Raw genomic sequence first — 23,626 nt, forward strand, 5'->3', positions numbered from 1 at the left:
TTTATTTGGGTCGTGTGAAGTTCTGGCTAACTATATAGAGGGCTCAGCTAGGATCTCTCAACAGTGAATGCAGGACTGGTACACATGAAGCTTGGACACTTTGTAAAGAGAATCACTGCAAACCAGTCGAGCCCATCATGTGCTGCCATGTAGAATGCCCCCAGACGCAGAGCTCAGCCTGGCTCGTAAGCCTATGCCTCTGGGTCTTTAAATTCTCTCATTTCTGCATCTTAAGATACCTGCAAGGATTTGTCTTAGACTTTCAGAAGTCCCCACCTTGTCCTCTTGTTTCTGCCTCTCTGCCTTCTCCCAGATCGCATTTCCACTGAATCTTGTGCTACAGATAGCTGCACACTGTGTCTTAAGCACCCCGCCAACTTTCACATGAGTGACTTCCATTCACTGGAGCCTCCCGCAGAAGGTTCGCCCGGGAAACTGGGACTATTTCTGCAACAAAGTTCTGCTCATCCGGTGCTTTTCTTTATGGGGAGTACACCACGGATTAGGTCCTTTTCCTCACATCATGGATCTGAATTCTGGTTAAATTCTACTCTGAAGATCCCCTTCTTTTTCTAAGAAATCTACCTTCCAAATAGGTTTGCCTTCCATCATAAGCGCTGCCCCTGGGTTCTTCCCCTGTATCCTTTTGCTCCTTGTCCCGCCCCCCCAGAATGCCGTATCTTACTACCAGTTATTGTCCTCGTAGGAATATTGTGCTCGCCACACCATGCTGAGATGTGGCGGCTGGGGAGTGGCCGAGCCTACTGGCTAATGACCTGAACTTCGTGGCACTGGGCCTACATTCGAGCTTCAGTAAAATGACAAGATCTCACACATTGGAGCTTCAGAGTTACTCAGGTATAGTCAAAGGCATGCATGTTTGGTCTGTAAGTGACAAAGGTCCTATTTCCTGCAACATTTTGTGTCGTTGAGGGTAGGGAACTGCTTTTGGAAATATTATTGGGCTTGGTGATTGTTTCTGAGCTGGCCTCTAAGACTATTGCTGGATTACGTTTCACACGGCTCTCATGCTGGAATTCAGGCTGATTTAGGAAGACCAGACAGAGGACTTTTGGAGGCATTTTACTGTCTGAATAGACTCTCGTGGGATGGGAAGCCGGCAGCAGGTACTAAATGCAAACGTGACTGGAAGACGTATTTGCAAGGGTTGTCTGTCTGATCCTAAGAGCTAACCAGACCTGCAAATCCTCTCTTTTACAACTGGTTTAGCCGAAGTTGGAATGTCAAAGGGGAGGGCATTGATAGGAGATCGAGGAGGAAGGGAACGGCTGTGCAAGTGCATGGCTGCTTTAATCTCCTTAAGAAAGATCTTTAAAGGGAAGGGTCCACTAACCGTCGAAGACCAGAGTGCCAATCTGAGAAACTGCCTAGGACAGGAAAAATCCGTGACTTAAGCCTCTGTCCCTCTTCCTCTGTTATCTGAGCTTTTCCTTAAGCTCACTCTTGGCCTAAAAGGCAGCATTGAGCCACGGGAGCTCAGTGTTCTGGGTGCAGCCTGTGGGCCTGCAGCCCAGGGGTCACTGCCAGCCCTGCTGTTCTGTTCCTGTTGCTGTGATCACAGGAGCCTTTCACCTCATCCCTCCCTTATTTCTTCAGGCCTTGAGCTCTTCCTCTAATACTTCTATCGGTGTGCACTGTGTGCTTGATACATACCCCTAAACCCTAGTAAAATCCTGGAGCAATTTCAGTGAGATGCGTCCTCCCCTCTTCAGCCTGCCCTCTCTGACTGTGGTAGTAACAAGCCTAGTCCTTCTAGCACCTTCATTCCTTTAGAGGAGGAAGTAGATGCACAGTGTGTCAGAAGTGGCTAGGAAATCTGTGCCTTCAGGGAACGGCGCAGAAAAATGAGGTGATAATTTGCAGTTGCTTCCTTCTGTCTGTGAAGAGCTGCCCTGAGTCCATACTAGACCAAGCCTATTCATGCTCCTGATAATGAGAAATGGATTACTTGCTACCAGCCAGCCCAAGAGGTGGGGCTCAAATCACCCTAGAGCCTCAGAATAGTTGCTTCAAACCCTTCAAGGAGCAATCAGAGAAACCAGTAACATGAATTTATGAGGATGGCCTCGGATTTCAAAGCACTAAACATTTCAGTCCTCCTGGCTGCAAGCTGGTAATTGGTGAAGCTAGGGGTGGACACACGGGGTTTGTTAGTGACCAGTCTGCCTTTACACGTTTGGAATACTCTGTAATAAGAATATTGCCATCTTCTAATTTTCCGACCTTCTGAGGTCTGCAAACTAGGAATAAGCTCCATCATGCAGGAGTTAAGTTCTATCAGCCAGAACTAGAAATATGCTTTACCTTTTTCCTTTCACTCAAGGGGAAATTTGGAAGCTCACATTTCCCACTTAGCTAAAGCATGGCGTGGCCTGCTCTCCCACTGCCAGGGAAGCCCACAGCTAATAATTTAGGGCCATGATTCAGTCCCAGCTCCTGGAACTCTAGCTTGCCGAGAATACAGCTCACCCAGGTAGGAATTCTACCTCAGGCACTCCACTGGACTTGGCAGGCAGCCGCCTCACACCGTCTGATAACCCTGAACACCCAAGTGCCTTCCGACTCCCCAAATGTGGCAAGTCTGAAATCCACAAATGGTCAAGTCTTCAAACAGACAAGACAGAGGCCAGGGATGGGAAGCCAGGGAATGGAGTGAAATGGGGAGAACAGTTTACATTTCAAAGAATGTTGGCTTTGGTGGATGGTCTCTGGTAGTTGGTCTCGAGTACACAGTTTTGTAGGGATAGTTTACCCCAAATAGAACACGCCGTTTGCCACTTTGCTTCATGAAGTTCACTGGGAGGAACGGTCGGATAATTTCCCGGGGCTCTGACACAGATTAGATCCTGCCATTGGCAGGGTTGGCATCAGAGACCAAGAGAGCTTCAGCTTGTGCTGCCAAAGCATTTCCAGCCTGCCTTCTTTTCTACCGGTGTCAGAGAAGCTGCATTTAAACGTGTGAAGGACCCCCTCCAGCCCTGTCTTCTCCAGGGCTGCTTTGTGTCTTCCTGAAGCCCCTGGCTGTGCTTCTCTGAACAGTCACACCGCAGGCACTCCTTTACCTCGAGGTACTTCACACTGCTGATACAGTCCACCTTCTTTGGATCACAGGTCTGAGCTGTCCACTCAGGATCCACGGGAATTAGGCACTGAGCGAGCTTAGACAGCATTCAGATACGTAAGATTATAGACTGTTTCACTCAAGGGAAAAACTTCCGTGCCTTCCCTGTCTTGGGCCAGGGCAGCTGTATGACTGTGTCGGGAAGGTAACTGATAGAATTTAGATTATAATCTATGTAGATTAAAGGGGGTCATTTGTATAGAAGCAGCCTCCTCTTACTATCACCAGCTCACTTGGCCTCCTTTTGTTAGAAGGTTGCTTCCATAAATGTGTCTCACAGGGAAATCAGGAAAGGGCTAATCGTAGAAGTGTGGTGACCTAGCCACTGGGTTTGGCCAGCTCTTTCTTCCTCTGGCACAGTACTCCTGAGGTGTATTCTTTCATTCCAGGTTCATTACCTTCTTGGTATCAGAGCAAAGGAGTTTTTGGCCATGAAATTTCATTGTGGTGTTCATCACTAGAGAAGGGTGCGCTTGAAGATACACAGTGCGCTCTATTCAAAGCACTGAGGGAAGAATCAGAATCATTACTTGAGAGAAGAGAAATGAGTTGTCAGGTGTAAAAGCAGGAAAACAGCTTACTTTTTACCACAGTGCATGTTTGCAGTGACATACGCAGCCTGCCCAGGAAGGTCCTGGTACATTCCGTACATGATTTCAGGGCATGAATCCAAACTCAGATTTCCTTACACAAATACAGCACCAGAAAGATCCTAAGTTGTAGCCCTGCGTCTCATCAGTCAGCCCCTCTCCTGTTAGGTGTGCCTATAAACATAGCGACACATGTATGTAACATGATCGGGAGTGTATTTTTCCTGACAACGGAGTGTTTCTGGTCAAACACTCACATCAGACATGCTGGGCTTTTAAAGCAGCAACCATGCATCCATAAGGGCAGGACTTCTTAAAATTAAAACAAACCTACAAGCAGGGGCGCCTGGGTGGCGCAGTCGTTAAGCGTCTGCGTTCGGCTCAGGGCGTGATCCCGGCGTTCTGGGATCGAGCCCCACACCGGGCCTCTCTGCTGGGAGCCTGCTTCTTCCTCTCCCACTTCCCTGCTCTGTTCCCTCTCTTGCTGGCTGTCTGTCACATAAATAATAAATAAAATCTTAAAAAAAAAAAAAAAAAACCTACGAGCAGATGTTTGCTCAATTACATCCAGCTCTGAAGGGTAGCATATCTGTTTCCATCGGAAAAGAACAGTCATGTTTGTGGATAGAATCCTCTGTTCCTTGATCGTAGAGGGTTCCATAAAAACCTCCCAATGATTAAATAAAAACACGCTGTTCTCCTAAGGAAGCAGTGTTACTTAAAACAGCTCCCTAAAGAACTGGTGGTTGAATCTTAATAGTTAAAAAATAATAACCTTTAAAACCTAACTCCTAAAAAGTAAACAGAAGTTTTTAAATAACTAAATTTTAAAAAATCAAGACTTTATTGGATAAATGTTACACAACATTCTTTAACATTTAAGTCTTAGCATACTTTAGATGAGAAACAACTTTTGTCATTCAAGTCTACAAAATGAAATAGGCTTGTGAAGATTCGAAATACAGACAAAGGTAGCATGAAGCAAAGCTTAAATATTAAGCAACTAAAGCAATGAAAAGTGAAATAGCAACATGGTATGTCTAGATTGTAAATACCACCAAATTTCATTTATTAAAAAATGAAAACGTGGTTTATAACAAAACACCTTTGAGAATTTTGTCATGAGGAGAAATATTCGGATACTTAAAAGAATTGGGAGAGATCAGGTTTTGCCTTTGTATTATTTCTTGGTCATTTCCATCACTCTGCGCAAAGAATTCTAAAGCTTCATTATTGTAAAGTCCGCCATGGCATGGAGTTATCTGGTTCCTGAAGTGAGCCTGAAGGTACTGCTGGTGTTCAATCTCAGAAAGAACAAGATGGACCCCAGCCTAAGCCCTAGGGCCGTGAAGACGAGGGGGCCATGGAGGTACACATAATCTTTAGAGCTCCCTGCTGCTCCAGTTCCTGAGCTGACTTTTTCAGATTTGATCAAATGTGTATGACTTCCTGAAGATTTCCAAAGACTTTAGAATGTGCTCCAAACTTTTCATTACTTGCCTTGTAATTAGAATTTGTATTAAGCTCACTAGAAGACTGTCTTCCTTTTCTTCTTGAGTTGTAAAACAAGTCCTAGTCAGGTACATCAAATGTTCTCCAGCTCTCACTCAGAACCTTTTCTTAATCCTGAACGTGGGGTTATTAAGAAATCCCAAACCCATACAGTAAGATTATGGAAAGTTTGAACACCTGAGGCAAATGCTCAGTTATCTGTTATGTTGCTTCAAATGAATTTTGTGTTTAATTTTTTGGCATTTTTTCCCCTTTTTTGTATTAAGTAATCAATATGGATTATCTTTCTGGTTTAAAAAATAAATCCGTATTGCCACTAAAAAACTTCAGTTTTATTATTAAAAGTACGGCACCATCAAATATAAAATGCCTTAAAAATGTAGTACTAATAGGTCCATCTGGTTTTCTCATGAAAGTTTTCTCCATTCATTAAAAAGAAAAGTTAAGGTTTTTCATAATATGCATTTTCCAAAGACAAGAAAGACATAATGGTCTCCATTAATAAGAATTCATGTTCCATGCATGAGAGCTCTTTATGGGTCTGTTCCTACTGCTTGTTCCCAGGGTCAAGTCCCACCTGACACCTGGGAGAATATCCTGCACTTAGAAGGAGGGGCTCTCCGTGAGAGAGGTCCACACCAAAATTCAGGGAAAAAGCCTTTCCACCTCAGGAGAATTAAGAACTAGCTCTTAGAGTATACATTTTCACTCTAAGGTCAACACTAGCCTATCCACTTTGAGTCAGAATTTAAAAGGTAAGAATGCAGTTATGAAAATGTGCACAAAATGTTAAATACTGGTGGCAAATAAATACATCTTAATATGTTCTAACAAGCAAACGTATATTCAAGATAATACAGCCCTGTTTTATTGAAGAAAGAAAAGATCCAAATTCTCTTTTCGGGGTGGGGCGGGGCACTTTACCATCCTTTTTATAGGATGTTAGAGAACCTTTTCTCTTGTTTCCACTGGAAGCCTGAAGGAGACCTTGGCCTCGCCTGGGCAGCTGTGACTCTTGCTGTGTCACAGGAGAGCCATCTTAGAAATGCCTTTGCTCATATCTGAACTGATGAACAAAACCTTGGAGAAAGCACAAAGTTTTAGTTTAAAAAATAATTCAGCATCTCTGTCATCATCCCATGCCTTTTAGGCCTGTCCAAACTGTACTGAAAAGAACTTCACATTCAGAAAAAGTTACGGTCAGTGATTCTTCATACATAAAATTCAAGTGAGTTCTTTGCGTGTTTCGTATCACTTTTTTCCTCCTCTCATGCATAACTTATTGCAATAGTTTATTTTTTATAAAACACTCCCCTAATACCTTTTCTTCAGTTTAATATAGCACAATTTGCAAGTGCCCTGTCGGTTGTAACCACTGCCTTAACATTTACTTCTTAGTGCAGCTTTAAAAATCTGAGTCTCCAATGTCATTCAGTCCTGATGCTCTGGTGTGGTGTCACTGTGGGACGGGTCCATGAAACCAGCAGCCTGCTAATGTCTTTGTGCTGAAATACAGTAAAGAAAAGGAAGAAAATGTAGTTAAGCACAAGTAAACAGGAGAAAAATGATGTCCTCGTTGTTTAAAGTCAGCCCTACGTAGAGTATGGGATCACACTTGTCTCTTTTTAATCAGCTAAACTTAAAACCGATATTTGAAAAAACAATTTACTTCCACTCTAAACCAGCAGAAGCGTTCGTGTGATTTCCGAAGTACGTCTGGCCAACTTCCCACACAAAACTGTTGTCACCTTCACAGAGTCGGTCTGCACTTGAGCAGATTTTTAAAAACACTTGATGAAGATCTGCCTGATGGGGGGGCGGGGGGTGGAGGGCGTTTAGCTTCGTTCTCTATGCTGCCACTTCACCGGTATCACGTTAGCCTTCGGAAGTCGGCACCACTGCCCTGGACGGCTCTGAAGCGCCCGCGGCCTTCCTAGCACGGGCAGCCTACGGACTGAGGCAGATTCCTAGACGACACCAAGCTCAGTGCGGGTCAGCTGCAGACCGTACTGTCTGCGCATGTGCACACGCAAACAAGGGGGGTGGGGGGACAGCACATCAGAAGGCATCCAGAGCGCCATGCTGCTACTCGAAGACAACTTCTGTACACTAAACTGACCAGTGTCCCATATTACACCAGCACACCGGATCATGAGCAGAGGCTCTCTTTACCATACCTCCAAGAAGAAGCAAGACTGAGCAAAACATTGAGAGAGGTCGAGGCTTATAAAAATTACTTCCAAATAGCATGACCAGAATTTCTGCCCAACATTATCGACTTCCTTTCAATACCAAGTGGTAAGAACCCCACTGCAATCCTTTATCATCCTTCGTTAATGCCTCTCAGACCCGGCAGACTACCAGTGAGAGCTTAAATTCCAAAGGAAGTGATCGTGGAGAGAATAATGATTTTTTTATTTGTCAAATGTATTTTTAAACCAAAGATCTGTGGTGTGTTTAGCAGAATAATAACTGACAGAACAAACACAGAATGCAAAAAGGGAAAAGAAAAACCACCCCCATCCTTCCCAATATTCAGCTTCCGAACATTTCAAAGTAGGAGCCTTTGCCATTCTTGCTGGAACTCTTGATCTTCTGTTAGCTTCCTGGGTTGCCTCCCTGACTTACTGGATCAAGGCCTACGAAACACAGTAACAGGGCATTCTATCATGTTTTTCTCTAGCAATGAACAGTGGCTTCTAGCCATAAATACCACACACGTCAGAATAGAAGATGAACAGTCTTTGCTTCTAAAGAAATAGAATGATTAAAACCTTTAAATTTGACATTGAGCTAAGAAATGTTTATTTTTTAAAACTAGTAATACTCTTTAAACCCACACACAACTTTGGAAGTAAACTGAAAGAGGAAATAAAAAGGTAAATATCCACTCCCATGCACAATTCCATTTCCTTCTATTTATGACTCAGTATTTGCCTTCAACCTTAGTGAGGCCCATTCAAGTGGACAAGAAAGCCCAGGGTTGAAGCAGGTCTTAGTACTCATTCCTGAGAGGTGCAGAGAACAAACACCATTCCCTCAAGAAATCGCCATAAGGGTAGCTACCATCCCTACAGTACAGCTCAGTCCAGGATCTCCCAGCCTCAATCTCTGATCCCAACTGTGCCATTCTGACCCAGCTTGCAAATGACAGCTCCTGTGCAATGCCACAGACTAATCGTGGCTCTTCACTAGCCACAAACACCACAAGGTTAAATAGCCTTAATTCAAGGAAGCAAAAAGAGATCGTAAGTTCAAAAGCAGCACAACAGAAATCCTTAAACCTTTCCAGCTGTGTAAGAGCCCAAAATAAGCCTTTAAGGTGCTATCCAAAGAGGTCTCAATAAATGTACTTAAAGAAAAAGATCACGGCCCGTCTGAGGTTTTGACTTTCCTTATGTAAATGACAATGGTTCTGAGGTTAATTCACTAATGTGTGTGTGTGTCTGTGTGTGCTGATATATGGAAATATACTCATATATACACATTAAGAATGACTAAGAAGTGGATATAAAAGTGACAAAGACTGAGACAGTGAAAAGATAAATCCACTATTTGACTTCCCACAGAGACTCAGTCGCTATCTGACATAATTCTACAATCTGATACCCAACTTTTAACACCCTAGGACAAACTCTCATTTCACAGAAGCTCACAGGAGGCTAGCGCTACTTTTTTAGCACAGTTGAAAGTTATTTTCACTCATTAAAACTGTCACCTACGTGAGGTACACCCAGCTACCCAGGTCAATGAAAACTACAGAAAAAGAACTAATGAATTCTTTCAGGTCTAGCCTAATCTACTTCAGAATGATTAAGTGATGACATGATGCCCTCTTCACTTTGTGGCAGGGCTTAACACAGACAGACCTGCCCGTCTCACTGTTAACTTCAATGCTCCCAGTCTGAATCCACAGTGGTCTGTCAGACACTGTAAGGGAGCAGCAGGACTCGTCACTGTCTGATGTAATAGCTGCCATTTGTGGAGACCTATGGTAGAAAAAACCAAGTTAACAAAAGTAGAGCAGTCATTTGAGTTCTTTTAAATCCATTTTACAAAAAAATTTTAAAATAAGACCAAAATTCAGTTGAATTTTCATAATGAATGTATTCTAGATAACTCGCTGACTTCACAGGAAGTGAAGTTTGGGTACGGAAAGAACAGACTTGAGGTGTGGACACACCAGCGTTGGCCAGGAGAGGGCACTCTCCGGCACAAGTCAGTTCAGCAGCAACACGCCTCGGGGCGCCCACACTAAGATGCTAACTCCCACGTGAGGTTCCAGCTAAAAAATTTCTTGTAGCCTACCACTAAGCTAGGGTTGGAGTAGTCCTGGTCCTCTCAGTATACAGCAAGGGCTGAAGTTGTCATCCTTGTCCATGCTACTTCATCAGGGAGCTCAAAGACCCTATTTTGCAGAATGACAAAAACTGGTACCTGAGTCCCTCTCTTCTTTGCACACTACTCAGGACCTGACCTTCCTGTGTGAGTTAGTACCTGCTTGAAATAAGTCTGACAAGATAGCTTTCTCACTTGGGCTTTCAGAACAGAGACTTCAAATACAAAGAATAATTTCAAATGAAGGACTGCTGTTTTAAGCCTTATTTTTAACATACTTGCTTGTATTCTTATTCCTCTATTTTAACAATTCATCACATCAAACTCTGGGATCATCGATTTAGAGGATTTTCAGTCCTTATAACAAAATAATTATTTTTAGAATACTATGGTACATCAGAAACAGTAACGTATAGTCAAAACTTTTTAGAAAGGCTTTTCTGACATTGAGGAGGAGAAATCTCATACCCATTATCTATAAAAATAATTACTTCTGAATTTTAACTCAAAGGAGAACAATTTTCTTAACTGAGATTTAATAAGGTTATTTATTCACCCTTTTGTTCATGGGAAAACACACATACTATGTAAGTATATCTTATGTACTTAAATGTACTATTAACTGTGATCCAACAGCCATCACAGAAGAAAAAAGTAACCCGAGTACACGGACCAAGTTAACTTTGAACCTCTCCCTCAGTAAGTAAAACTTGTTAAGTTCCAACAATCATTCTAAATCTCTTCTTGGGGGGCGCCTGGGGGGCTCAGTCAGTTAAGTGTCTGCCTTCAGCTCAGGTCATGATCCCAGAGTCCTGGGATCGAGCCCCCACATCAGGCTCCCTGCTGAGCAGGGAGTCTGCTTCTCCCTTCCTCACCCCACTTGTGCCTGCTCGCTCGCTCTTGCTCTCAAATGAATAAAAATCTTTATAAATAAATATCATAAAAAAGAAAGGAGGTTATGCTTTTAAGAGAAAAGTTCAGCATTAAAAACTAAAGAGTTAAGTTTTCCCTTATTACACTGTAGTATCGTGCAACATGAACAAACAGGGAAAAGCACAGTGCCTCGTTTCTCATTCTGGTTTTCTAGCCTTGGTGCTATTTTTCTAATAAGGTTTTAATAGTTTTTCCCAGCCTACCCCAAGATGTCCCTCCCAGCCAGATTCCTTGATTAAAGCTAAACTGCAGGTGTTGACAGGTTGTCAACAGCACCAAAAATGAGCAAAGGGTAAAGAGGACTACCTTCTAGAAAATATGGCCATGACAAAGACCAAGGCCTTAGAATGTGTATTTCCCTCCTAAAAAGTGGAAACAATCTACTCAATTATACCAGTAGCAATAAAAAATAAAAAGGAATGTTCAAATTAATACCCATTTTTTTCACCACTAGGCAAAAAAATATTACATAACACCAGCGTCCCAAGGGAATGCAGCATTTCTGCAAATCAGCTCATTTATGCAACTTAAATGCTGACAGGCATAGCTTTGTGGTCTAATACCTTTGTACAGCTCTCCTAAGAGGACCGCTACTCCACCAAACCCCACCAGCACAATTATTTCTCACGCCTCTTTCAAAGGATCTGGGATGTGCCAGGCTTCTGGGATGGCAACTGGTCGTTAGTACATAACTGTCTGAACCAGAGTTACTCTTCCTCATTCATTCACAGGCAGACATCATTTCTCCTTTGTCAGGCCCTGTGCTTGGCATAAGGGAGAGTAGAAACAGGAGAGGAATAGACTGGAGTTTATGAATACATAAATGAATGAGGCAAGAGTTGAAATAGAAGGTGAATGCAGTTCTCCCTTCACTATAATCCCCATGACCTCCAACCCAGTGCCCTCCACAAATGCCTGCTGGATATAGTTCATGCCTTCTTCTAGATATTTATGGACAACCATACTATGATTATTGTAATCTCAGATAAGAATACATTTTAACACTTTTCATTCATAATGAGTATATGCTGCACAAAGATAATTTCAAAAGCTACCAGGATGAAATTCCTATGTCATACACAGAAAGTGGTGGTTGTGGCAACGGTAGCAAGTTATTTCTCTACGTCTTATGCTAGGCACTGTACTGCTTTAAATATTTAAGTTCTCACAATTACCTTATGAGGTACTATTACTCTCCCTTTATCAGAGGACGACATTGAGGTAACCCGAGATCACACAGTTAGCTTGTAAGAGGCAGATCCAAGTCTTCCTTTGAATCTAGGACGAAATCTGGCTCAAGACCCTGTACTTTCAACCATGTGCCTGAAAAGTGAGAAAGAATTCTTTGCTTAGGGTGCCTAGCTGGCTCAGTTGGTGAAGTGTGTAACTCTTGATCTCAGGGTTGTGAGTTTGAGCCCCATGCTGGGTATGGAGACTACTTAAAAATAAAATCTTTAAAAAACATGATTCTTTGCTCAACAAAAGTCTGGTATGGAGCACTACTGGTCACTTGCAACTTATATACCCGTAAGTATCCATTTCTATTATTTTACACTCAACAGGAGAACCGTGACATTCCTCCAAAAACATTCTCCCCAGGCAAGCAAAAAAACTGTTTTACTGGGTTAAAATTATATCCCTTCTAGGCTTTTTCGATAACTTTTTAAAGATTTTATTTATTTGACAAGCAGAGAGTACAAACAGGGGGAGCGACAGAGGGAGAGCGAGAAGCAGACTCCCTGCTGAGCAGGGAGACCAAGGCAGGGCTTGATCCCAGGACCCCGAGATCATGACCTGAGCTAAAGGCAGACACTTAACTGACTGAGCCACCCAGGAGCCCCCTTTTTCAATAACTTTTAAGTGAATCTTTGTGCTGGAAAGAACTAATGAGGGACACTGAGAGTTACAAAGTTATCTTACAAATTTCTTTTTAAAATGCCTTTGCTAAAACTTCATGTACCTTATAATTACAAGTTTTTAGTTTAAATGAAAAGGGGAAAAGCGTGACAGTAACAGCTTTAGCATATGTGGTTTTCCTTCTAGATAGAGGCACTAGGATAGAAAAACTTACATGCTTTAAATCATAATTTCTGGTTAAGACTTAGATTTCTAAGTCAATAAAAAGAAGCTACCTGTCATATTCTTACGATACAAGGAAGATTCCATATTTAAATTATGGCTATGTTTTCAACTTACTTTTAATGAGGTCTTATAAAACTATCAGGAATTTGAAGAAAATTGTAATTCACATTTAAACCAAGTTTTAAGGGACACCTGTGTGGCTCAGTCGGTTAAGCGTCTCCCTTCAGCTCAGGTCACGATCCCAAAGTCCCGGGATGGAGCCCCGCATCAAGGCTCCGTGCTCAGTGGGGAGTCTGCTCCTCCCTCTGCCTGCAGCTCCCCCTGCTTGTGCTTGCAAACGTGTGCTCCGACAAAAAAATAAATAAATCTTAAAAAATAAATAAATAAACCAAGTTTTAAGACCAGGTTTTTTAACATCTTTTTCAACATCAAAGTTTTAAAAAATTGCTGCACAAATAAAAGTGTCCAATAGGAAAAGGCCCATAAGTTAGACAACATATATCACAAGCCATCTAATTTATTCAGTGGAAAAATCGGAATTTGACTCAGAAATTCGACATTTTGATAAATCCTTTAAGTTTTTGAGTCTACGTTTCTTTTCCTTTACACCTTCCCACAACCAATCTTAATTTGTGCCAGAGTAACAGGAATCTGTAAGAAAAATTCAAGTTCAGCAATTACTTTTTTCCCAGAGATTAGATGCATTAAAATTTGACTCAATCCACCCCAAGATGGATTTAAAGACATGATATAAAAATGATTTAAGGTGCGCACCTATGTGGCACAGTCGGTTAAGGTTCTGACTTGGTTTCAGCTCAGGTTGTGATCTCAGGGTCATGAAATCAAGCCCCAAGTTGGGCTCTGCACTCAGCATGGAGTCTGCTTGAGATTCTCTCTCCTCTCTCTCTGCCCTTCCCACTTGTGCTCTAAGTTTTTATTTGGGTTTTTTTTTTATTAATTTAGGGACGCCTGGGTGGCTCGGTTGGCTGGCCATCTGCCTTGGGCTCAGGTCACGGTTTCAGGGTCCTGGGCTCGAGCCCCAAATTCGGCTCTCTGCCCGGGGCGGGGGTGGGGGTGGTGGTGGTGTTGGCTTCTCCCTCTCACTGTGTGTGCTCTCAAATGAATAAAATCTTTAAAATAAAATTAATTTAGTATTTCCTACCACAGTGTGGTACACAAGATAACCTTAGAATTTTAATAGTATGTATGTCAAAGACTATTTGTTTTCCGCTAACTATACTGACATAAAAAGTAAAAGAGTAACAATACACAAATTTGAAAATATGGCAAAAAGTATGATAGTGTGTAAATAATTTAAGTTTTGGGGACGCCTGGGTGGCACAGCGGTTAAGCGTCTGCCTTCGGCTCAGGGCGTGATCCCGGTGTTACAGGATCGAGCCCCACATCAGGCTCCTCCACTATGAGCCTGCTTCTTCCTCTCCCACTCCCCCTGCTTGTGTTCCCTCTCTTGCTGGCTGTCTCTATCCTGTCGAATAAATAAAATCTTTAAAAAAAATAATAAAAATAATTTAAGTTTTGGAAGCTAATTAATTCCATTACTAAAGTAATTTAAGTAGTTTTCATACTCATAAAGTTGTCTAAAACAACGGTTTTTGTCACTGGGAGTGGCTGGTTTTAACTTAAAACCCACTTGTAAGAGACTTTAATAGGCAAATACAATCACACTAACTCACCTAAAAATTTTACCAAGAGGCAGTTAACAGTTCTAAAAATGGGGCGCCATTAGCACTACACAGGACTGCAAGTTGATTACGAAGGAATCCTGGAAGCCAGGAGGTCCAGGTGCATGTTCCCATCACAATGCTTGATCAAGAAAAACACTCCTGTGACTTCATTTCCAAATACCTTGTAGAACAGTATCAGCCCAAATTTAAAAGATTTCTCTCAAAATCCAAATTACAGATGGAAGGATGGTGACAGGCACACAACATGTGAATGTACTTAGTGACACAGAACTGTACACTTTGTAAAAAACGGTTAAATTTTATGTTAGAGGCACTTAACACTTTTTAAAATACAAAAAAAAAAAAATAGTGTTCTATTAATATGACAGGAAGAAACTAATTTCCACCTAAAGTCACAAGGAAAGGGGAAAAAAAATCCAAGTCTATAAATATTAAGTCTCTTGAGTGAAGATTAAACAAAAAGAGTTGAGCTGTTTCTCTTCTGATCTTAGTGTCGACCACCCATGGTAGATACACCAAGACATCCTGGAAAACTAAAAATACAGAGCATCTATATCACTAGGATTTTAAACTTTCTATTCCTTTATTCAAAATAGCTCAATGGAGCATATTAACTGCTAAAGCTTTCATTTTTTTAATTCTATGCACTCTGTTAAATGAAGGCATACTCTAAGTATACGCAAACAGTAGATACAGAACACGAAGAGCCTATTAACTCAGTCAGAACCAGGTAAAAGTAACTCATTCAGCTTAGCGGTTTTATTTTCTCCTGGCAACCGGTATGGTACCAGCCTCTTCTTTTCTGAACTGCCTGTATCCAGCTCATTTCAATTAGAGATGGGTCTTAGCAGCCACCATACTAATACAATCTCAAGGCAAATGCTAAATTTGCCCCAACTGAGAAATAGGGTCTCCATTCTCTCTGGCAAATTCCCTATTAGAGGCCTTCACTCTGCCCAAATCAAAATATCCGTCAACTTTTCTAAACCTTTGTTAGTCCCTTCTCTGCTAGGAGTACTAAACAAAAATGAACCAATATAGCACAAACCATAGAAAAATTCACAATGTAAAAGGGAAAAATCTAATTTTGGATCCAAATTAGATTTCTTAAGGTACAGGAATATCTCGTTTTATTGTGCTTCACTTTACTACACTTCGCAGATACTGCCTTTTTTCTTTTTTTACACAAATTAAAGGTTCAAGACTTCAGTGGAGGAAGTAACTGCAGACGTGGTGGAAATAGCAAGAGAACTAGAAGTGGAGCCCAAAGATGGGACGGAATTGCCGTAATCTCACAATAACGCTTTAACACAAGAAGAGCTGCTTCTTAATGGATCAGCAAAGAAAGTATTTCTTGAGATGGAATCTACTCCCGATGAAGAAGCTGTGAAGATTGTTGAAACGACAACCAAAGATTTAGAACATTCCATCAACTTAGTTGATAAAAAGCAAGGGCAGAGTTTGAGAGGACTGACACCAGTTCTGAAAGAAGGTCCTCTGTGGGTAAATGCCATCCAACAACATTGCATGCCAAAGAAATAAATTGTTCACGAAAGGCAGAGTCAATCGATGCAGCAAACTTCACCACTGTCTTATTTTAAGACACTGCCACAGCCACCCCAACCTTCAGCAACCACCACCCTGATCCACCAGCAGCCGTCAACATCAAGGCAAGACTCTCCATACCAGGAAAAGATTACGACCCACTGAAAGCTCAGATGGTTAGCATTTTTTAGCAGTAAAATACTTTTTTAATTAAGGTATATACATTGTTTTTTTAGACACAATGCTACTGCACAGAGACTGCAATATAAGTAACTTTTATAGGCACTGGGAAACCAAAAAATTCATGACTCACTTTACTGGGATATTCACTTTATTGTGGTGGTCTGGAACCAAACCCACAGTATCTCTGAGGTACGCCTGTATTTCCAATTCCCAATTCAGTTATTCTATGTAAAGGAATCCTATATGTACGTAAAGGAATGCAAATATGTATCGTTCCTTCAACATAACCAATATTAAGTACAACCTGGTCAAAATAGCAGTGCAAGTCAGTATTTTGTAAATTACAAACTCGGACCCACTAATGAAGATGTACATTTGATTTTAGTTAACACTTTCATATTGCCTAAGTCTGTCTTCACATCTATATTGTCTATTTTACTTAGTACTAATTTAAAGTCACTATTTATAGATTTTCCTATCAAAACCCCATAGGATACATCAAGTCATGCAGATGGGCTCCAGACTAATGAATTGTACTTTCCCCATCTCACTAATCTCTTTCACGTCTGGTTCTACATCTATAATTGAGTTGAAAAGATATCCCTTTCAAATCAACAGTCAGCATTCTGTTCAATAGATCCTGGGAAACTAGAGAAAAATACTCTGATGCTTTAAATTTCTGAGCCATTCTAGAAATAAAGACATCTTTGGCTGTTACAGCTTTCACTTGGTTTCTCCCCTTGCTAATCCTTTGTTTTAACTTTTTTTTTTTTTTTTTTTTTTAAGATCACTGGTTATTTGACCTAAGCCTGCTTTTCTCTCTGCAAGGGGGAAAACACACATTTGGTTATCTCCATACAAAGAGTAAATGCCTCCTTTGACCACTTTAAAGCAAAATAGCTAGAACTATCCAATTCAACTCTATCTCCTCCATAAATTTAGCTGCTTAAGAAATTTCTATTTGGCATAGTGTAGAGAAGTTGAACCGTGTTGTACACCTGAAACTAATCTAACATCGTGCGTCAACTATACTCAAAATTTTAAATTTCCATTTGAGTAAAATAACATGAGGCTACAGGATTAGTGTTTAGAATATACGTGTTTTAAGACTAAGAAATTCTTTACAATTTTTCCTTATTGAAACACCAGATGAAATACACCAGTTTAAAATGGAGGGATTATTTGGCATGATAATAGGAGATCATGCACATTTGTGATTTTGCTTCAACCCTTCCCTCAGTGGTATGGACTACATAAAACTGAATGTTATTTTTGTACGTAACAATCATGACTTTATTCCTGCCCCCCCCCCGCCCCCACCCAGGGCTTCTGAAACAATCAAATTTGGTTTATGCCACCAGAGCACATTTGCCAAAGCACTTGACTTATTAGCAATGTCCACTGTCAAACACACTATGTTAACTCACTTGGATTACATGAAGCCTTGGAATTGCATTAAGTGACTTTTTGCTCTGCCTTGCTTAAATCTTTCTGAACCTTAGATTTCAAACTTTCAAAAATAATCTGAACAAATTCATTAATCTGAAAGAATACTCAAAAATCTTTTAAGGTACTTCTTTAAAACCCCTCAACCACACCGTGAACATCTTTCAACCTGTTATAATCAAAGAATTTTTAAAAAATAGTATAGTTGTTTCTGTTTGCAGGAAAGAATATGTTGTACTTAAGTGAAACACTGTTATTTTCAATTGTGTGTTTATTATAATCAAAAAGCATTGACTGAGTTCCCCAAAAGAAATTCTACTTGCTTTTGCAGTTATCAGTATATAAATCATAAAAGTCCGTAACTTTAAGGAAGCTGTCAGATTATGGATTTTAATCTCCATTAATCTTTTTATCAATTCCATAGGTAACTAAGACATTTCAAACTGGATTACTTGGAAGTACACAGAAAGTTGCTCTTTAAAATTTTCAAGTTTCTATAAGTGTCAAATTGATATTCTATCAAATTCAAAAGATAAAGTTAGACACAAAAAAATGTGAAAGCAACTTGAAAAATCTTGGGATAAATTTGCCTGAATGGGCAATCAGATGTTATTTTTCACTAACAATAAAAAGCTAAAAATGAAAAGTAAGTCAAATCGGAGGGACAGATGGACCATGTAGAAAAACAGTGATCTAAGTTACTAGCCCCAAAAGCAAGGATACCTGAGGCAGACCAGGCAGAAGACAGACTGGTTGTTACTACCCAAATATAAAACAAAGAGCCATGTGATGAAATATTAAGGCTAAAAATGAGGAAAATTAAACCTACACATTTATGAGAAATTGGCGGGAGGAAGGCTTCAAATCTAGAAGCATATCAGACCTCTACACTGTAAAACCTCATTTTCAGAATATATGGATTAATCACTTACTTCATTTTATCTATGGTCAGGTAATATATTCTCTGATAGGACAAATAGGAAAATAAAGGTTTGATTTTTTTCATCTCCTCTATAAACTATTACAAAGAATAACTTTCTACCATCTTGAAATTTTTCAAAGCTTTTTGAGAAACACACACAAATAATTTGGATTTAGTCGATTTTATTTACAGTTTTTTTTTGTTTTTTTTTTTTTTACATTTCAGAGCATTACACAATTACATTTTCTCATTTTCTGACCTGCAAACAGATACCTTAAATGGAAATATTTTTTAAAAATTATCAAATTAGGTACATCCAAAATGCAACAATTACACACATGACAATTAATTCACAAAGTGTAATTTACCAGGACGTATCCTAAGAATTTAGGAACAGCCAGTCAGGAGAAATCTGACCAAATTTAGCAATCAACTATTTACATATCCAAAGACAAACCTACCTAAACTCCCAAACCAGAAATTTGAAAGTTTTTGTTAAATCCCCACTGAACGAAAGAGTGATGATTCAAACCTTGTCAGCCTTAAAAGTCTTAACCCCAAATACTGGGCTATTTCCCCAGCCTGCAACTGAATAGCAAGCATTTCAATTTGTCAAACACCTAAGTATCAAACTCCTGTGCCATTGTGCACATAGAAAGGCTACGTATTCATTAATTAAAAAACAAGTAGTCATTAAATATCCACACTATTCCCCATCCCCACCCCCAACCCAGCTCACCAGCCCTTACTGCAATCCCAAATACGCAACCTGTGTCACACAGTGACAGGCTATATGTTATATATATGTATGTATGCATATACACACATATACGTACATGTGCATATATAAATATACACACATACACACAGTACTAGGTACAAATGGCAATTAACAGTCCCTGCAAAAATTCATTTTCAGTTGAGGCTATGGCTCCTATGCCTTGGGATGGTTTGATTTCAAAACTGAAAAATACTGCTAAAATCTCACTTCCTTAAGACAAAATTTGACTGCTTGTTCAGTTTAAGCTTCTCAGTCTAAAAATGGCTATAAGATAAATATAAAAAAGCAGCCACCGAGTACAATTCCTCTCTCCGATTTGGCCAAGCTATTTCGTAGAAGTTATTCCTAACTAGACTAGAAAATCTGTGGCGCCTTCCAATGGTTCTTGCCTACCTTACTGTCCATGTTCACGTTTCAAACTGTGTCAACAGAGCCCGCACTTCAGGGGTCAGCTGCTTGGCAGCCTTAGCCGCCTCTGCGATAGCCTTGCGGTACAGGCCCTTTCTCTTCTTATTAAAGCGTGACTGGAAGTTTTCTAAAAAGGGGGAGAGTTGCGAAAGAGCAAGAAAAGAGGTTGTTGGAGACCCAAACCATGAAATACGGGCCTCCTGTCGGACTAAAAGGCCGTTATCTTTGCGGCTCACAGTTATAGTAAGAATACGGGCTGGCCACCAAGGGAAGCCATAGATCTTGGCCCAAACAATGTCCCCTACACATATGGTCCTGCCATCTGGTGTGACGCATTTAGAGACGTTTTTGGAAAAGACTTTCATTTTCAAGGAATTACTGAGCTTTTTCTCTTCCTTTGAAGAGGAGGAAGTGGAGGAGGTGGAAGGTGCATGCATACTGCCTGGAGGAAAATCAAAGCTTTCAGAAGAACTACACTCAGAGTTGGAGGATTTCAAATCATCTGTGCTATCAATGCTACACACTGAAGCACTGGAAGAGTCAGATTTCTTTTGATTTAGGGTCATGTAAACAGAGATATTGCTTTTGCTGCCCTTTTTGCCCAGTGTCTGTGGTTCATCCTGCTCACCAGGCACAAGCACTTCATTTGTGTCCTGAACCTCACTGCTGGCCTCTTCCGGGCCTTTTGAGGGACTCTGATTTTCTGAAGGGGCCTCACCTGCTGAGCGGGTAGAGGTGCAGCGAGACTGGGGCTTGGGTGCCATCTTGCCACTCCGCATTTTCTCAAGTCCTGTCTTCAAAGAAGAGTCATTTTCTTCATTCCTGTACCTTTGTGGTTTTAAACGAACCCGGGGTGGAAGGGAACCTGAGCTAGGACTCTGATAGCGACGTGTGAAATGGACTTTTGAATGTGCATTTTTGGATGTAGAGGTTTCACTTTGCTTCTTTTGCGCCTTCTCTTTGGCCATTTTCAGCACTTCCCGAGCCTTTGCATGATCCATGTTCTTACTCTGGAGCACTTTTTTAGTACTTAACTGAGCTTTTGATGTATTTGCCTGAGCAGAAACTTTGACTACTCTGCCTCTGCTGTGAGCAATACTGGAAACCTTCACCACAGCATTTCTTCTCTGGCTTTCGTTTTGGTTTTTCCCATCCACTTTATGGTCACTTTTCAGTTTTTTGTTCACAGTAGTTACACTTTCGTTTTTCCGTTTTTTATCTTCATATTTAGAAGAGTCACTTGCACTACTACCTTTTCTAATTTCCTTTTTCTCCGCAACAACACTGTTTTTACATTTGTCACACAGGACTTGCCTGGGTCGCAGTTTAATAGCATTCATTATTGAAGTAGGTTCTTCCCTGTACATTTTTCGTTTGGGTCGCTTAATTTTCCGAGGCGGTGGCTGAGGTATTGACTGGTTATAGGTGTCCCTGATAAACAAAGGGGGAGGGTAAGGTGCTCCTTCATGGAAGAGAGGCGGTGGTTTGGAAGTCCACAGGCTTTCGGCCAAGCCCGGCTCGGGAGGCGAGATGGGAGAAGGGTCATCGGGAACAGCACCATTCACTTCACGCTTCACTTCTGTCCCTTCTTGGAATGTATTACATTGGAGCTGCATGGCTTCAGGTTTCTCCTTATATTCCCTTTTGGGAAACACTGTCACAGGGATCCCATGGGGCCCAAACCTTGGAAAGAAATCAAAGAAAAAAGAAGCCATTAACTCAATGTCTATGATTCAGTTTCTTATACTGAAACAACACCTAGTGTTAGTTCGTATGACCTTTCCTGAACTCTATTTCATATTAAAGAATAAAAACAAAAACCTACTGACCACCTCCCTGCCAAAATCCCAAAGCCCTTCATTTTTTATTGTTCCTACATTTTAGGTATAAACAGATTACACATTTAGGTATAAACTCAAATGACTGGTCTAACCAGCGCCAAAATAGCGGACATTATTTAAAACAGACCTTTTAGTCTTAGATCAGAAAGGCATTCTATAAGCTTAACATTGTATGTCATTTGATGTTACATTCGCTGGACTATGGACAACTCCAGTACATGCAACTATGAATATGCAACATACGTTATCTCCCTCTGGTTGTAAGAGCTTGCAAAAGCCTCACAAAACAAATTCAGGTTAACTACCCAAAAACACTGAGTAAAATCCCATGTCAACTTCACTTAATCACTGAAGATTCAAAGACCAGCTGCTCCTCTACTCTTGCACCCGAACTCTTTAAGCCCTTCATCTACCTTCTGCCCCCCAAAAGCACAAAAATATGAGAAATTCAGATGCCCAAATTACCGCACAAGCAGACAGGTACAGAGCTGTGGCTAACTTTTTAAAAAACGCATCACACATTAAGAAATATTTTCACATTGTAATCTAATAACATTTATGTATGTATACATGCATGCATATATACATATATAAACACACACTTATGCCAAAGTTTCACTAGATGTTTAACCTTGTATTATGTGATACATAGTGGTATTTTTCCCCCTAATCTCGTCTATTTCATTTGTTTAAATGCTAGTCAGACACATTACAAGGATTTTAAAACTGGTCCAGACCTAGTTTGCAAAGCACTGGTATAGAACACAAATCCACAATTCTCAGTTTATAATAAAACAAGGCAAGGATCGGCTTCACAGTCAGAACTCCTGAAGATGCAAATGCCTTGCATGTCTGTTTCTCTTGAGAATGAGTCTCATTTCTCGTTCTCTAACATGTCCATATGTCCCCCAAAAGGTTCAGAGTATCTTTGTTGGGAAGAAATCTTGACATTAAGTTCTTAGGGCTATAAACACACTGAACCTCAGACAGGGATGTAGCAAGTGCCACCACTACCACTTCTGTTTATGATCCCCTAAATTATTTTCTCCTTCAAGTCTTCTGTTCGGCGACCACAAACCACAAAGGAAGGGGAAAGCTTTTACCTAGGGTGGGACAGACTTGAATCTGGGCTAGTCCACAAAGGATACCCTCCTCTCTACATCAGAGTTTGCAAAGTGGCTTTCCAGCCTAGCATAGCATTGGTACTTAAATGTTTGCTTCCTATTTACTTGCCAAGGCAATCTGAACAGTCTTTTCTGATATGAACGAGAGAGGTGATTTTTGGATTTTCACATACAGCTCCATAAAAAAAACAATGTAACTTATCTGAGGTGAGACCACTACTGATACAAGCAGTCAAATTTCTAGCTCTTAAGAAGCGATCATTTTGCCCCACTGCACCTTCACATGGTGTTTTCACAGCTGAATAAAAAATGCTCATTCTCGTATTAGGCGTAACTATAATCATCCTAAGGTCTGAGGTGAAGTTTCACACCTGTCCTTATGAACTTTGTATCCACGGTGTTACTGAACGTCTCTAGATGCAGTTTTTATATGTGTAAAATGGGCTAACGCTATTTCCTACCTTACAGGATTCAGGTAAGGACTAACAGGAAAATGCCAGCCATTTTCTTGACTAAAATTTACTGCATTTAATTAATTTGGTTTTTTTTGTAATTTTATTTTTTTTTAAGATTTTATTTATTTGACACAAAGAGAGCTTGCACAAGTAGTCAGAGAGGCAGGAAAAGGCAGAGGGAGAAGCAGGCTTCCTGCTGAGTGGAGGGTGGGGGGCCTCCCTCCATCCCAGGAGGCTGGATCATGACGACCTGAGCCGAAGGCAGACAGTCAACCAACTGCGCCACCCACACACCCCATGTGATCTTATTTTCAACTAAATTACTAGACTTTAGGATCATTTCTATATCTTAATTTATAATGTCAAAGTGAGGATGATCTAGCCAATGACTTTAGAACTTTATACCAAATAAGCTGTGGAATCTATTATGTTTTCCCTCAGGGAGTTTAATAAAAACATTAATTTCATTTCTGGGGTTTTTCCTTTGCCTTTCCCTCTAAAGCATATAAAATACAAACATTAAAGGTTCTTAAGTAACACAGGAAGGCACTTCATTGTGTAATAATGAAGCACGAAAAGGGGAGGGGGGAGCAGCCACGCTGGTAATTGTGGGTGGTA

The 23,626-nt window shown here is 40.7% G+C and overlaps 1 protein-coding gene across 6 annotated transcripts in view; it reads right to left on the bottom strand.

The window, feature by feature from the left end:
• Nucleotides 1-4,557: 4,557 nt before the first annotated feature.
• The window catches only part of PWWP2A (PWWP domain containing 2A), a 36,317-nt gene continuing 17,248 nt past the window's right edge, over nucleotides 4,558-23,626 (bottom strand). The window contains exons 2-4 of one of the 6 annotated variants that reach the window (XM_026510893.4): nucleotides 20,307-21,271; nucleotides 9,114-9,233; nucleotides 4,558-6,749 (exon numbers count right to left, since the gene is read on the bottom strand). In XM_026510893.4, coding sequence (XP_026366678.1) covers nucleotides 6,736-6,749; nucleotides 9,114-9,233; nucleotides 20,307-21,271 — 1,099 coding nt within the window. In that variant the 3' untranslated portion in view covers nucleotides 4,558-6,735. The other 5 variants (XM_026510889.4, XM_026510896.4, XM_026510890.3 and 2 more) reach the window with 5 other exon arrangements.

Source organism: Ursus arctos, unplaced genomic scaffold (genome assembly GCF_023065955.2).
Source record: "Ursus arctos isolate Adak ecotype North America unplaced genomic scaffold, UrsArc2.0 scaffold_15, whole genome shotgun sequence".
Classification (NCBI taxonomy): Eukaryota; Metazoa; Chordata; class Mammalia; order Carnivora; family Ursidae; genus Ursus; species Ursus arctos.